General features: G+C 25.7%; 1 protein-coding gene across 1 annotated transcript; it reads left to right on the top strand.

Annotated features, from left to right (window-relative positions):
- The first annotated feature begins 676 nt into the window (after positions 1–676).
- Positions 677–11,747, top strand: LOC126898577 (uncharacterized). Its single transcript, XM_050672788.1, has 9 exons — positions 677–868; positions 1,011–1,090; positions 5,505–5,616; positions 7,837–7,904; positions 7,969–8,004; positions 8,073–8,199; positions 9,509–9,594; positions 11,119–11,146; positions 11,220–11,747. Exons 1-9 carry the CDS (start codon positions 805–807, stop codon positions 11,297–11,299), a joined length of 681 nt encoding a protein of 226 aa, XP_050528745.1. The 5' UTR covers positions 677–804; the 3' UTR covers positions 11,300–11,747.
- The last annotated feature ends 2,165 nt before the right edge of the window (positions 11,748–13,912 follow it).

The following is a 13,912-nucleotide window of genomic DNA, read 5'->3' as shown; positions in this document are numbered from 1 at the left end:
AATTTTGTTGCTAAAAGAACGACACGTACATTTTAATTGTATAATTATGTTCTATTCCGTTTAATAATTTAAAAAATTAAACAATTTTACTACCTTTAAGAAATTTTGCAATTACTTAAATAAATTTTCTTTCCATTTGAAAAAAAATGTATCATTAATTGTTATAAAATTATGCAAAATGTACGTACGCTTTTAAGATATTGAATTATTTCAAAAATATGTTTAAAAATATTATAATTTAAAGATTACGGTTTAATTGAAATATTCTAGAAAGTTGAAATTACTGTATGAAGTCTTATATATTTGCCTCGACATTCTATTTTCATGTCGACTTAGTAACCTGTATATTGAACACAAACAGATTATACGGACAAATTTTAAAAAAATTATTGTATTCGATACAATTTTGTCAATAACGGCGATTGATCGACCGGTGTACCGTTAACCCTGTACATGGACACAAAAGAGGGTGACCTGTACCGGCTTAAGTCAACGACCGACCAAGATCCGGCCGTGTGCACCGGGTCAAGATCGTCAACGGCAATGAGGAGAGAGTGCTTAAGGCAAAAAAGAGAAAGAAATTTTGTTTGACGGAGAGAGTGTGTATATGAGACAGTGGCTATGGCGTAGGCGTTTTTGGAGGGAGATCGGCCGACAGAAGAACATGGGTCCACCGGTTTTTTAAATCAGTCTATGTGCGGATCTGCTTTCGCGTTATCATTTATCTAGTTCAGAATTCAAAAATAATAGTAGATTTTCGTACTTATAATTGAAATTTGATTTCGTGAATCATTGTATTGCAATATGCCGTCAGTCCTTAAGTGCTTTATTGTTGCCATTTTGGTGCAACAAATCGTCATGACATCTGGTAAGCCGAGCATTTCTATAGATAATAATAAATAAACTTTAAATTTAAATTTAGCGTTATTAGATATTATTTTGTGGATGCGTTACTTATACATAAAGTAATTAATTATTTTATTGAAATTTTTAATGAATCGTGTGTGAAGCTGGAAAGAGCAAACGTGTCAAAGAATTGTTGGATATGGATAACACTGATTATTTTCAATGCAAAACAGCCTCTAAAAAGGTACAGACGAAAATTTCCTTTCTTTAATTGTGCTTTATTTGAAGAAAAGTAAAATGCCTATGAAAATTATTAAAGGTTGCCTTGCTAAAATAAATATAGTCATAAGTCAGAAAAATATGATTTATTTATTCCGTCTAGTTAGTCAGCCAATAAAAAATATATTGATATTTTTAGTTAAACAGTTTTAGCTTATGAGCATGGAAAAATAAACTCAATTACAAACTCAATTTTCTAACGTTCAAGTTAACCAATAAATATATCATTTAATGAGTTTTTATGAAAAACGATTTGGGATATGGAAAATCAACAATATTATGTACTTTATATAGTTATATAAAGTAATTTGAAAAATTTTGAAGTGCACAATATGCCTTTTATAATTTAATAGCTATTTTCATGAGTTTAACAAACATGATTTGAAAAATAATAATGAGCTATTATTGCTAAAATTTAGCTAGTTCATTGTCTTATTTTTTTCCCTCTAAAAAACAATGATGGTCATAATATTATTCAACTTTTATTCTTTTATTATTTTAATTTTTTTTCTCTTAAAAATATTCAACTCTTTTGTATACTTATACAAAAATTACTATTTAAATAAAATTTAATACTCTGTCAGTATTACACATTAAAGAAAATAAATATATTACCCAATCAATAGTCTATTATAATAATTCTTATAAATTATGTCATTTCCAATTAAAATTTGTCTGTATGCACCTATTTGGGCTACCGAACTTAGTAGCAGAATTGGCAAAACTGATTTTCCTTGTAGTAGTACTTTAATTTATTTTATAGAGCAGAAAGCAACAACAAAACTTATTATTTAATTTGGATGTCAAGGTTGTATTTTTTGAGTGAAGTACAATTGAAAAATTATGTTGTTGTTGAAGTTCTGATTAATTTTTTATGAGCGAAAATTTGATAACAGCTGATGCTGAATGATTCATATTCTGATACAATAAAAAAAAAATACATTTTATGAATAAAATTATAAAAAACAATTTCATAATAATTCTTTTTAAAAAAAACTATATATCAAATAAAACTGTATTATAAGCATTGTAAAACACACAAGTGTACACTGTTGCTTTCCGGTTGCCTGAATGACTGAATTTACATGAAACTTATTTATCCAGACAATGTTTATCATTAATTGTAGATAGAGATGCATCAACAAATCTAACGAGTGCTTACTATGCGTATGAACTGTTTGATAATAAAGCACATGTTGATTAAGCAACACAGCTAATAGTTAATTAAATTAATTGGCGTCGATTGTTGAACTTTAGACGGTTGAATGCGTATAAACTAATAGTCAACTACTAACTTAGTCTAAATTAATTAAACATTTCGATTAAACTGTCAAAATGGGTCGATTATGTTCATTTTTCATTTTTATATTGATGTAAAAAAAAAATTTAAGTTAATTTCAATATTTTCCTAAATACTTTATATTTTTTATCGTTTAACACTATTTTATGTAAATAAACATCTGATTTGTGCTTACTTAAAACTATTTAATTGCACCCCTTATTTCTTCAAAAATAGGTTGAGTGATTTCAGACTATTAGAGGAATGAATAATTTATTACTAAATCACATAACAAAAATACAAAAAATTTTATAATTTACCCAAATGAAACGTATTATAACTTATAATAAAGGTCATATTAAGAGACTATTTTATAGTTTTTCTATTATATATGATAGAATATCTTTGTATATCACATTATAAAAACTGTATATTTTTATCAATAAATTATTATAAATTTTAATCATTTATCGTTGATACGAGGAAATTAATTAAAACTAAACTTAAGAGACAAAACATATTTTATTTGGATAATGTATGATTAATAAAGTAACTCAATAGTTAAACAAATATTAAAATAAATTATATTATTTTTTATATGCAATTATTTCAATCGTCGTACTTCGACTAATGTGTTTAACTGAACTAGTGAATTTTATAACCAATTTGAACATTCTATTTTATAAGAAATTTTTAATGTAAGCCTGCATTTAATTTATTTATAAATTATTATATTTTTTAATTATATATTTTCTTGAAAATTGTTTTTATGGTTTGAAAAATTAAAAATTAAACTATTTATTGAAAATTTCTAATATTTATTTTAATAATAATTTAAACACTTAAAAATGAAATAACAAATATTTTTCAATGTACAATATTTTTAAAACGTCACAATTAAAACTAGAAAATAAAGTATTTTTAACTTTGATACGTATCTAAGAAGTTATTGACGTTTTTCTACTTTATAACACTACGCATAATTATTCTGTTATTACTTAACCGATTTTGTTCAACAATACGTCAAAAATTCCACCAAATACACTTAATAAAAGAAAATTCTCCAAAAAATAACAATTATCATAAAACAGTCAATGTTGATATTTTTACTTTTCACTTTATATTGAAATAATTTTTTGAAAACTGAACGGATTATCGCAAAACTTTTCATGAAAATACTTCAAACATTTTAATTGTCGATGATAAACTTTCTTTGAAAATCCAATCATTAACCAACACTGTAGAGGTTTGAAAACCATAAGAAATTTTTTTTCTTTTTAATATTTTATAATGTTCTAAGAAACTTTAAACCTTCATCAAATCAAGATAATTACAATGTACTAATAATAATTAAATAATGTTAGATTAAAAATTAAAAATAATTAGTAATTTGGACATTAAAGACAAAAATCATTTAATTTTTTGTTTATATATTTTTCTGGGCATATAAATGTGATCCTTTTAAAAAGTATTTACCTTTTCCCTTGTATAATCATTTTACTTTCTTAACTGAAAGGAAAATAACAAATACTTTAAAAACAGACGCATTATGCTAAACCACTTACTTCTGAGAGTTTAGTACGATATCTGTATTTGAATGCAATATTTCTTCTCAAACATCTACTACCCTAATTTGAAATTTACAATCTGTTGGATGTAATTACTGTTGTAATAATTTAACTAACACGAGATACATTAATTATGAAAAATATTACCAAACAAAACACGATCAATACTATCACAAAACTAAATTTACATAAAGTCCTTTATTTTGTATCTCACATTATCACAAAATTACATACAAATAATGTAAAAATTAATTTTAATAATATAAGATTTTGCTTATATTTGTATAACAAATATAAGCAAACCTTTGCTACTTAATAATTCAAGCAAATTACATACAAATGCAAAAATATTTGACCCAATTAGTGTAAAGCCTTTTTTACAGCTGGACCAAATGAAACATCTATTATATTTTATCTGTTAAGTCATCAGTATACGGTACCCAACTGCGAATGAACTATTTATCATGTAGCAAATCGTTTTCACGCGCTATTGCTCAGTTTGTATATCTTTAATCTTAATGTTTTTAGTTTAAATTCAAACATTATGAAGTATGCTAATAATTAGTAAAACAACTTATTGCTTATGGAAATAACTTTAGTTTGTTCTAATATGTTTTGGTAAAATCGAAACAGATTTCAAAACAACAACATTAACACTACTAAAATACCTCATATGTTAAAATCCATATATATAAATTATAGTCAGGGAAATTAATTGATGACCTTTTATAATAATACCTGTAACATTTATGAGATATTCATCTATATAAATAAATACCTCATAATTAACTTTAGCCTGTTTTTGGGTTAATAAGTGACACGCAATTTAACAATAAATGTACAGAGTGATATATTTAACACTAGGTACAAGATTTTTCTAATATATATGTATATTTTGTTTTTGTTAGTTTTGGTTGACCAATATGGTCCAAAACAATATAATGGTGAGGGGCGGGTGCTGCTATTTTTATTACTAAACATTTATCGACCTCGCCCTCATCCCGCCTAGGTATAAAAATATTAATAACTTCTGAAATACAGGTCTAAAATTTGTTTCTCATTTTCTTTATAATATTATTTTCTATTTTATAAGCTAGTTAAATAACGTCGGTGTGATATCAGAATAATGTATCAACCAAAAAAAAATTTACTATATATTGAATTTTGTTTTAAAACATATAACTTTAAAGATACTTTAACTAAAGATATAAAGTTTTACCGTTGTAACAATCAATTAAACAAGAAAATAATTCGATTTAAAAAATAAAACATTTTGTTGGTTAATATGTATCTCTGAATATATACAAGTATGATACCATTTAAAAATATTTAAATGATAAATATTTAGGTATGAACGTGAAATATCCTTTATAAGAGATATAATTACAAATATAACTGACAAAAGCCAAAAAAAAAAGCAGAAATTCTTCTGTTATTGACACAAAGTATAATAATACAATATAATGTAGGAAAATAAAACCAATAAAATTGTAATTAATTAATAAAATTTTAATAAGTTTTCTTGATTTTAGTCATGCTGCGGTTCAAAAAACCCTTTGAAAAAGTTTGACAAAGCGGACGAAAGTATATCTGACGAATGTCACAAAGAAGTTGCAGAAAAATTCATAAACTCTACTCAGACAGGTAAAACTTTTACAAAATATATGAGTATTATATAAATAACATTTATTTTATAAAATATACATGTGTTTACAAAACATAAACATGAACTGTTTACTTATGTGAACGAATTATACCATATAAAAAAAAAAAATTTCTAATAAATTTTTAACCAAAAAAAGACGTATAATAAAGGGAAAATATTGAGATTAAAGTCAGCTAATTTTTTTAAAGAAAACTTATTTTTCATAATTTTAATTATTTATTTAAAGAAGAATACCCAACGAAAAAAATAAAAATTCAACAAACTCTAAAACTATGAAAATAATATTTCATCGGACACGTTTTCGAATAAAAACCTAAAAAAATGTTCGTTTTTAATATCTTATCAAATTTTTACGGTAGTATTTTATGATTGAAACGGTCGTAAATGCCACGCTGACAAATTGTCTGAGATAAAAAAGAACTTTGGATTGACTTCTTAGTAATATGATACTGTTTACTGTAGTCTATTCCTCAAATCACATTCTGTCTGGTCACAAAAAGTGCACCGATCTCAGCCACTCGATTGGGAGGAAAATTAATTTACGTTGCTCAAAGGAAACAGAAAGGTCAGCTACCGTACACCGTGTGTATGTGTACACCTATCCGCTGGTGTATCCTTTGTAACACGTTTATCACATTCTTTATCTTGCCGATAGCATTCGTGCTCATGTATCCAATTTACCAAAGAATTACCATCTTCCCTGGCCTGGTTTCCTCGTCGCCGCCGCTTGTATACAATCCCACTCACCTCTGCGTGTAAACGTCCACAATCATTTTTATCTTTATGTTTTGGAAAAGCCAATAGTTATATTTAACCCACGCCAGTCCGGCGGAAAAACGGCCCCAGGCAATCCTAAACCAAACTTTGACCCATCCATCACATTTGCATATAATTTATTTTTTCCTTTGCCTTGTTTATTTTTATTTGGCGCAACGAGACTGTTTAACAGGACACTACTATTCAAACAATCGTTTTGGCAACCGTTCAAAATCATCTATCATTTTTATAATATTTAAAACCCGAACAACTATTTTTATGTTATACTTTTACCACATTTAAATAAGATTATGAGGTGAACTCGTAAGGTGGGTTAGTTTGAGTTGCTTTTATGAACCAATTACTAATATTTCCTATCACACTATATACCATAACATACATTTAAGGTCGAAAAAATGTTTTAATCCAGAAATCACATATGTTAACCGTAAATCATTAACTAAATTGAAATATTATTGCAAATCTTATTTTTAAACAAAATAATTTTTTTTAAATAGTTAGTGAAATTAAAAGATCAAAACGTAGTTTTAAAATTAGAAAACAAAAAAACTAACAAGTTCATCTAATTGAAAAATATAGTGACATTGTAACCATCAAAGATCGAAAATTTTCCGTCTTGTCAATCATAAGACAAAAGACACTATATAATGCTTTATTAGTACCATTAAAAATAACCCAACCGAAATTGTTTATTTTGTTTAATTGCATCGTTAGAAAACCTAATAACTAAGGAGCATAGTTTAACTTTATTTTTAGAGTTTCTTTTCAACAAAATTCAATAGATATTTACCATGACTTACATTGTGTATCAGTTCGTAATGGATGCGAAGTGTTTATCAATTATACATTTTAATTTCATCACAATCATATTTATGATAATAAATGACAAGTAAAAATAACACAGTACAACACACTATAATTCATTTATCACGATTCACTTAATTCATCAAAAATAAAAGTAACATTCAGAATTTTTCACGTGGTTCCTATTAAGTACATGTTTTTCTAAATTTATCAATTATTCAATTATATATTTATTTATCAATTATGTTATTAATTTTATAATTCTCAATTTATTTATTTCTAAAGTATTTTTTTATATTCATCCCTTATACCTTATGTCAAATTCATGTATTCAAGTGGAAACGTACATAATTAACTAGTTTATTTAATAGATAATAATCGAATTAATAAAATGATTGGGTCAGTAAAATGAAAGTTATTATCAACCAGAGATGAACATAAAAAATACTTTATTAATAAGAAATCGAGAAAAAAATGTACCTAAAAGAAATTAAATGAAATATTTTTAATATCATTATTATTATTAAAATTACTAAAACAATGTATAACAACGAAGTACGAAAATTTATATGAATTACATTATAGTTATTGCTATTTAAATTAAATTTATTTTTTAGCAAAACAAGATGCTAAGCCAGATCTTTTCTCATCTGAAGCTGTCAAAATCACCAAAAAGAAAATATTTGTGAGTAATAACACAGAAATAAAAATTTAATTATCTTACTAAGGTTTTTATGTTTCTATTTTAGTGTTTAGGAGAATGTATCGGAAAAAAAAAATTACTGGTAAATAAATTCGAATTAATATTATTCGTTGTACTTTCAACAAGTGAAATTTTATAATTTTTTTTTAGCTTAACGATGATGGTTCACTTAACAAAACAGCAATCTCTGAATTCGCCTTAAATGATTTGTTTAAAGAGGACTGGCAGAAAAATATCGGACAAAAAGCACTGAGCAAATGTCTCGAAGAAATCTATAGTGAGTTTTTTCCGTATCGCTTTGAAATACTATTTGTTTTTTAAGTTCATGCATGTATAAAAATGGAACGTGCCTCATGCACTATCAATTCTTTTCTACGTTTCGTGGCTTTTGCATTTTTTATGCAATACAAAAAGCTCAGAAAGACAACACAAACAATAATATAAGAATGTAGTGTATTCGTTTAACTGCAAGTCGAAACCCGTCGGAACCTCATCAAAATGAAAAGACGGGAACAGGAATAAAAATAAATGATCTCTAGACATTTTAACCGCTAATAATATAACGTCCGACGTTTAAGTGCTCATTGAACAATTTATTTTTCTTTCGTACAACATTGACAGATGAGAAGTTTTACAGTTTATTAATCGTCAACCATCAATATGGCCGGATATTAAAAAAATAATAATGAAAATTACGTTATTAATGTTAAAACATTCAAATGAAAACATAAATTTATGAAGTTTTGTATGAACTGAAATATAACTTTATTTTTTATCCCAGTTGAATTTTATTAGAAATTTCAGCGAATTACTCTCGCGGGAACGGTTGTTGTCGTGTAAGTGCTGTGATTTATTGCCACAGATAATATATATAAACTGTATAAAATGTTATATTTTTTATATCTTGTAAATTATGCAAGATTATTTAATTTTTTTTAATCAGTGAATTGTTTGTACACAGTCGCCTATCACACAATTTATTACTACACTATTATAATTATTGTGCTAAATTTAACAAAAATATTTTGCTTCTTGTACTATTTTAGAGTCACTTGATATAATTTAGACATTAAGTTAATAATGTCTTCGACTCGTTTCCTTCTAAAGTTATGACAAAGATAGGCATCATGAGAATTTTTTCTTTGATGCTTTAATAATCTTTAGAACTTTAACATCAGCTTGCTAATCAAATACATTGCATAGTTTAAATAAATGTTTATACGTAAGCACCAAAATCTAAATAATTTTATAACTTCGTTGTTAATTCAATACACCACTTGGTGTTTTAATGTAATTTATTAATATCATTTGTAACTTGTCTCGCGATGGTAACTACTAGGTTTCTTATTTAAATTTTTCGACTAGTTCTGTTGGAATAGCAAAATAAACTTTCTTTAAATTTTTTACACTTTTCTTTCGACTTAAATTATTCAAAATGATAAAAGTGAAATAATCCGGTACGTACACTCGTTTCTCACGGTTTTGCGTCACTCATTTCTCACCGGAAATGGTACACGCATTTTTTATACATGAAAGAATTTCAAAACTCGCGTATATACTTTGATTGAAATATGTTATTTTTTCAGCTCCATGGCCGAAAGATGATACAGAAAACAAATGCAATCCCGTATACGTGCAATTCGTTCACTGCATGTGGTTGGAATACGAAACGGTAAGTTAAAATGCTAAGTACTATAGTGAATTGAATGTACACCTTAAGTACGCACAGTAACTCGTTACATACATCAAATGGTGAGATTCTCAGTCGGTGTATATGCTATTGGTGTAGATTGGACACGTTGGTATCCTACGCAGTAATTTCCTATGCTATTTCTTCACTTTTTTGCTGGCATTTGTTATTTTTAATGCTCTTTTCGCTCGATATTTTATTTCGAGCCCAAAAAATCTTTATAAAAACATCATAATAGTAAATAACGTCTTTACCTTTTTATAAATTGAATATTCGTCATATTCTCGAAACAAAATTTTCACCTAAACGGAATGGTCATAAATTTAATTCTTAATGAAATTGAATGTTAATTTTACACTAAAATGTTGATAATAAAAGTTTAATTCAATTATTTTTATAAATAAACATTTAAGGTTTAAATTAAGTAAACTGCAACTTAATTTTTCTTTTCTGATTCTCTTTATGGTTAGAAATGATAGTTCTTATTATTAATTGCCTTGCTATTTTAGGTAATAAATGCGACATACTTATTTTAAGTAATAACTCCTCCGGATCACTAAAAGTTCTACTCGTGTACTTATTAATGTGACAACGTGAAATCGTATACATACTTTAATCTTCTTTGTTTTCATATTAATACAAACGATAACTAAAATAATGTTATGGAAGAAAAAGCATTTTATAAAATAATTAATTTATTTGACGTCTCTTTTGATATTTGTTTTTTCATTGTTTGTTATAAGTTCAGTATTCATATCTACAATTTTAACGGCTCTTAAGTCCAATACAGTAATTGAAAGTTTGACAAAACTTTAAGTATACTAAAATAATTTAAGTTCTATTTAAAATAATAACTAAACAATGAATAAGCTTAATAGTTTTTTAGTTACTATTCTGTACAAAATTACTCTATTTGTTTAATTTTGTAATCATTTAATCATGTTAACGTCCTCTCTAAAAATCATTGATTGTGCCATGGGGGACAGAAAAACTTACATAACCCATGTGCATTATTGACAGAGATAGGTAGGCCGATTTTAACTCATCTTAAAACGATCTATCCGACAAAATAAAATAAACTATTTACTAATAACAGCACAATTATTTAATATATCATGAAATATGCTTGAAAGTTTCTTAATATTAGTTTCGGTGTAGTTCAAATAAACAGATTATATTCTTTGATGTATAGTCAAAACTGTAATGCTTATTTTCCAATAATAGTAATAGCTATGAATATAGATTTTTTATTGGTATTAATTTCATATATGATTAAATTTTTTTAATGCTATCGTATAAAACAATAATACAATTATTGATTAAATCATTCAATACATTTTAATAAACACAAATTCAATTAAAATTTTATTTTATAATATTTAAAATTGTATTGAAAATGAAAAATTTAACGGAAACCTATTTATCCTTTTAAATTTAATTTATTTCTTACTAATATATAACTACTAATATCACATTTGTATAATTGAACATTTTTTTTTTTTTTAGAATTGCCCAGCCAATCATCGCAAAAGCAGTAAGTAATTTTTTTTAATTAAAAATTTGACAAGTTAAAAAAATCAACACACTAATTTTAAAACATTTTTTAGGCAAAAAATGCAACAAAATTCGTAGGCGTTACAGAATGGATACCTCATCCTCTGAAAATGTTAGCTCTTCTTCCTCTTAGATAAGTCATTCCTGTTCAACAATTCTCAGAAATTAGTAGCGAAAGTTTATATTTAAAGTCAGCGACATCAGCTTCTTTCTCTGAGAACGTGTTATTTTATTTCACATCTATTTTATTATTATTATTATTATTTTAATTTATTTTAAACACTTAAATTATACTAATTTTATAAGAAACTTTCAAAGTAGACAACAATTCAAATAAAACAACGACTAATAAAGGTGGCGTGTAAAAACGTCACCAACAACCCATGTTTTTTTTTTAATTCAAATGAACCTGTTCAAACTGAATACAACAAATAATTATTCTTTTACCTTTATTAAGGCTTTGACCATGTTATTAACTATTCTAAAACTCAGTTAGCCTGCTCCAAGTACCTGTGTATGCGATTTATATTTATACATATATATATTTTATTATTATTAAATACAGTAATTATTACATTTTATTATGTTTGTGTTTTATGAGCTCGCCAAAACAAGACGTATTATTAAAAACAGTACATGAAAAAAGTGACCCTCGCAAATCATGTAATGGTGTATAATATATATATATATATATATATATAATGGTAGTAATATTTAACGACCATCAGCTTAAAATAATGAATTTTTGAAAAGCTTAAATGCCAGGTAGCGTTTTTAGAATTGAGTCGTTATTATTATTGTTCGACTGAACCACCTCTATGTAAAACCGATAATTTGGTTTAATGCCGTCTTTGGTCGGTTTAACAACAAGGCATAAAATTTCGTGCACCCATTTACCCTTACCCTTCTTTTCTTTCAACTGTAATCATTATCTATAGCTTTTTTATTATTCCCGTCCCGGCTTATAAATATAATCATATAAATTGTATTAGTACCCGGTTAATATTTTTTTACTCTTTCGCTTACATTGCACTTTAACAGTTTTACCAGTAGCAACCATTTATCATTTCATAAACTTTTATATTTACTTTTTTTTATAAATAAATGAAAATCCATCATCCAACCAATTGTAAGAACTTTCTTAATCGATATTTTTTACTATATTTTCTCGAAATTATATAATATAGAATTTAAGAGAAAGTAACTATATTATAGTGGTTTGAATATTCACAGAATACTATTTTACCGCATGTACTTTAGACTTAACATTACGTTTGTAGATAATAATACACTTTTTCCTTAAATAATAATTTTTTCATAAAAATTTATAGATTTTATTTATTTTTATAAACCATAGTAAATATCAAGTATATTTCTAAAAATAAATTATTTCTGAAGATAGACTTTAAGGATAACTTCCGAAAATTAAATGAGAAACTATAGTTTTTTTGGCTTCGATGCGAAGCTGAGAAGGAATTAATTTTAATAAGATGTGTTTTTTTTTATATCGCTATTTTTGTTCAGCTCTTCCCAATACCAGATTTCATTCAAGGACACGTCAAAAGATCACAAATCGTATCTAGTTGAAGGCTTTGCCCTTAAAAATTAAAAAAATTCCCCTCGTTCCATGTATTTTTTTTTTAACTGCCATAACATTTTTAAAAACGAACAAATCAAAATAATTTTTTTTACATATAAAAACCTTACGAATTAGCCTTTCATTGAATATAATTTTTTTGAAATTCTGACTATTTACCAGATCACAGGGGGGATTTAAAATAGCAACTTTTTCACATAAATCAATTTTTTCAACTTAATTTTCGAAAATGTTCTAGAAATACTGCGTTCTTTAAACATATGTTAAAATAAAGCATATGTTACTTATTATAGTTAAAAAAAAAAAAAATTGTCTAGACCACTTATCTTCTATATACAATTGGCTGCCGTAGTTAAAAACATGCTATTTTTGTGTTAAATTTTTTGATTTTATGTTTTTAACTTTATATTGCAATAACATTTTCAACAATTTATGGATCAACACAAATTATTATTGCTTAATACTTTATATATACTTCTTTCATTTTTTTTTAAATCGGGAAATTGTCCAATTTAAAAAAAGTATATAGCATAAAATAAGTATATTAATAGTAGTTATCACAAAAAAATTATAATGATCCATACATTTTTTAAAGGTTATATAGTATTATAAATTTAAAAATATAAAAAAAAATTTTTTACAAAATACGTATTTTTTTTATGAACTTTAATGTCTGTTTTCTCCGTGAAGCCAAAATAAAGTCCGAATTTTTTTTTTCCATAATAAAGTGTATTACATTAACTTTAATTTAAGGTATATATAATAGTGTCATAGTTTCCGGAACACTTTCAAAAGTTAAATTGAAAAAGTTAATTTTTGGTGAAAAGGTTGTCATTTTGAATCCCCCTGTGGGCAGGTAAAGGGTCAGATTTATAAAATAAATTTACTAAATGATAGGTAAAGATATCTTCCATCAAAAAAAAATTATATTGATTTGGTCATTTTTGATAAAGTTATGGTAATTTTAAGTAAAAAAAATTTCGAAAATTTCGAAAATTATCGATTTTTAAAATTGTAATTTTTTTTGAGATTTCCCCCATTTACGGGGATCGAGGGAATTTTTTTCAATTTTCGAGAGTAATGTCTTCGACTAGATACGATTTGTGATATTTTGACGTATTCTTGAAAGAAATCGGTTTGGTGAGAGCT

This window comes from Daktulosphaira vitifoliae, unplaced genomic scaffold (genome assembly GCF_025091365.1).
Source record: "Daktulosphaira vitifoliae isolate Bord-2020 unplaced genomic scaffold, ASM2509136v1 Scaffold_2, whole genome shotgun sequence".
Lineage (NCBI taxonomy): Eukaryota > Metazoa > Arthropoda > Insecta > Hemiptera > Phylloxeridae > Daktulosphaira > Daktulosphaira vitifoliae.
The sequence above is the reverse complement of the archived record's forward strand: the minus strand, read 5'-3'. Positions and strand labels throughout refer to the sequence as shown.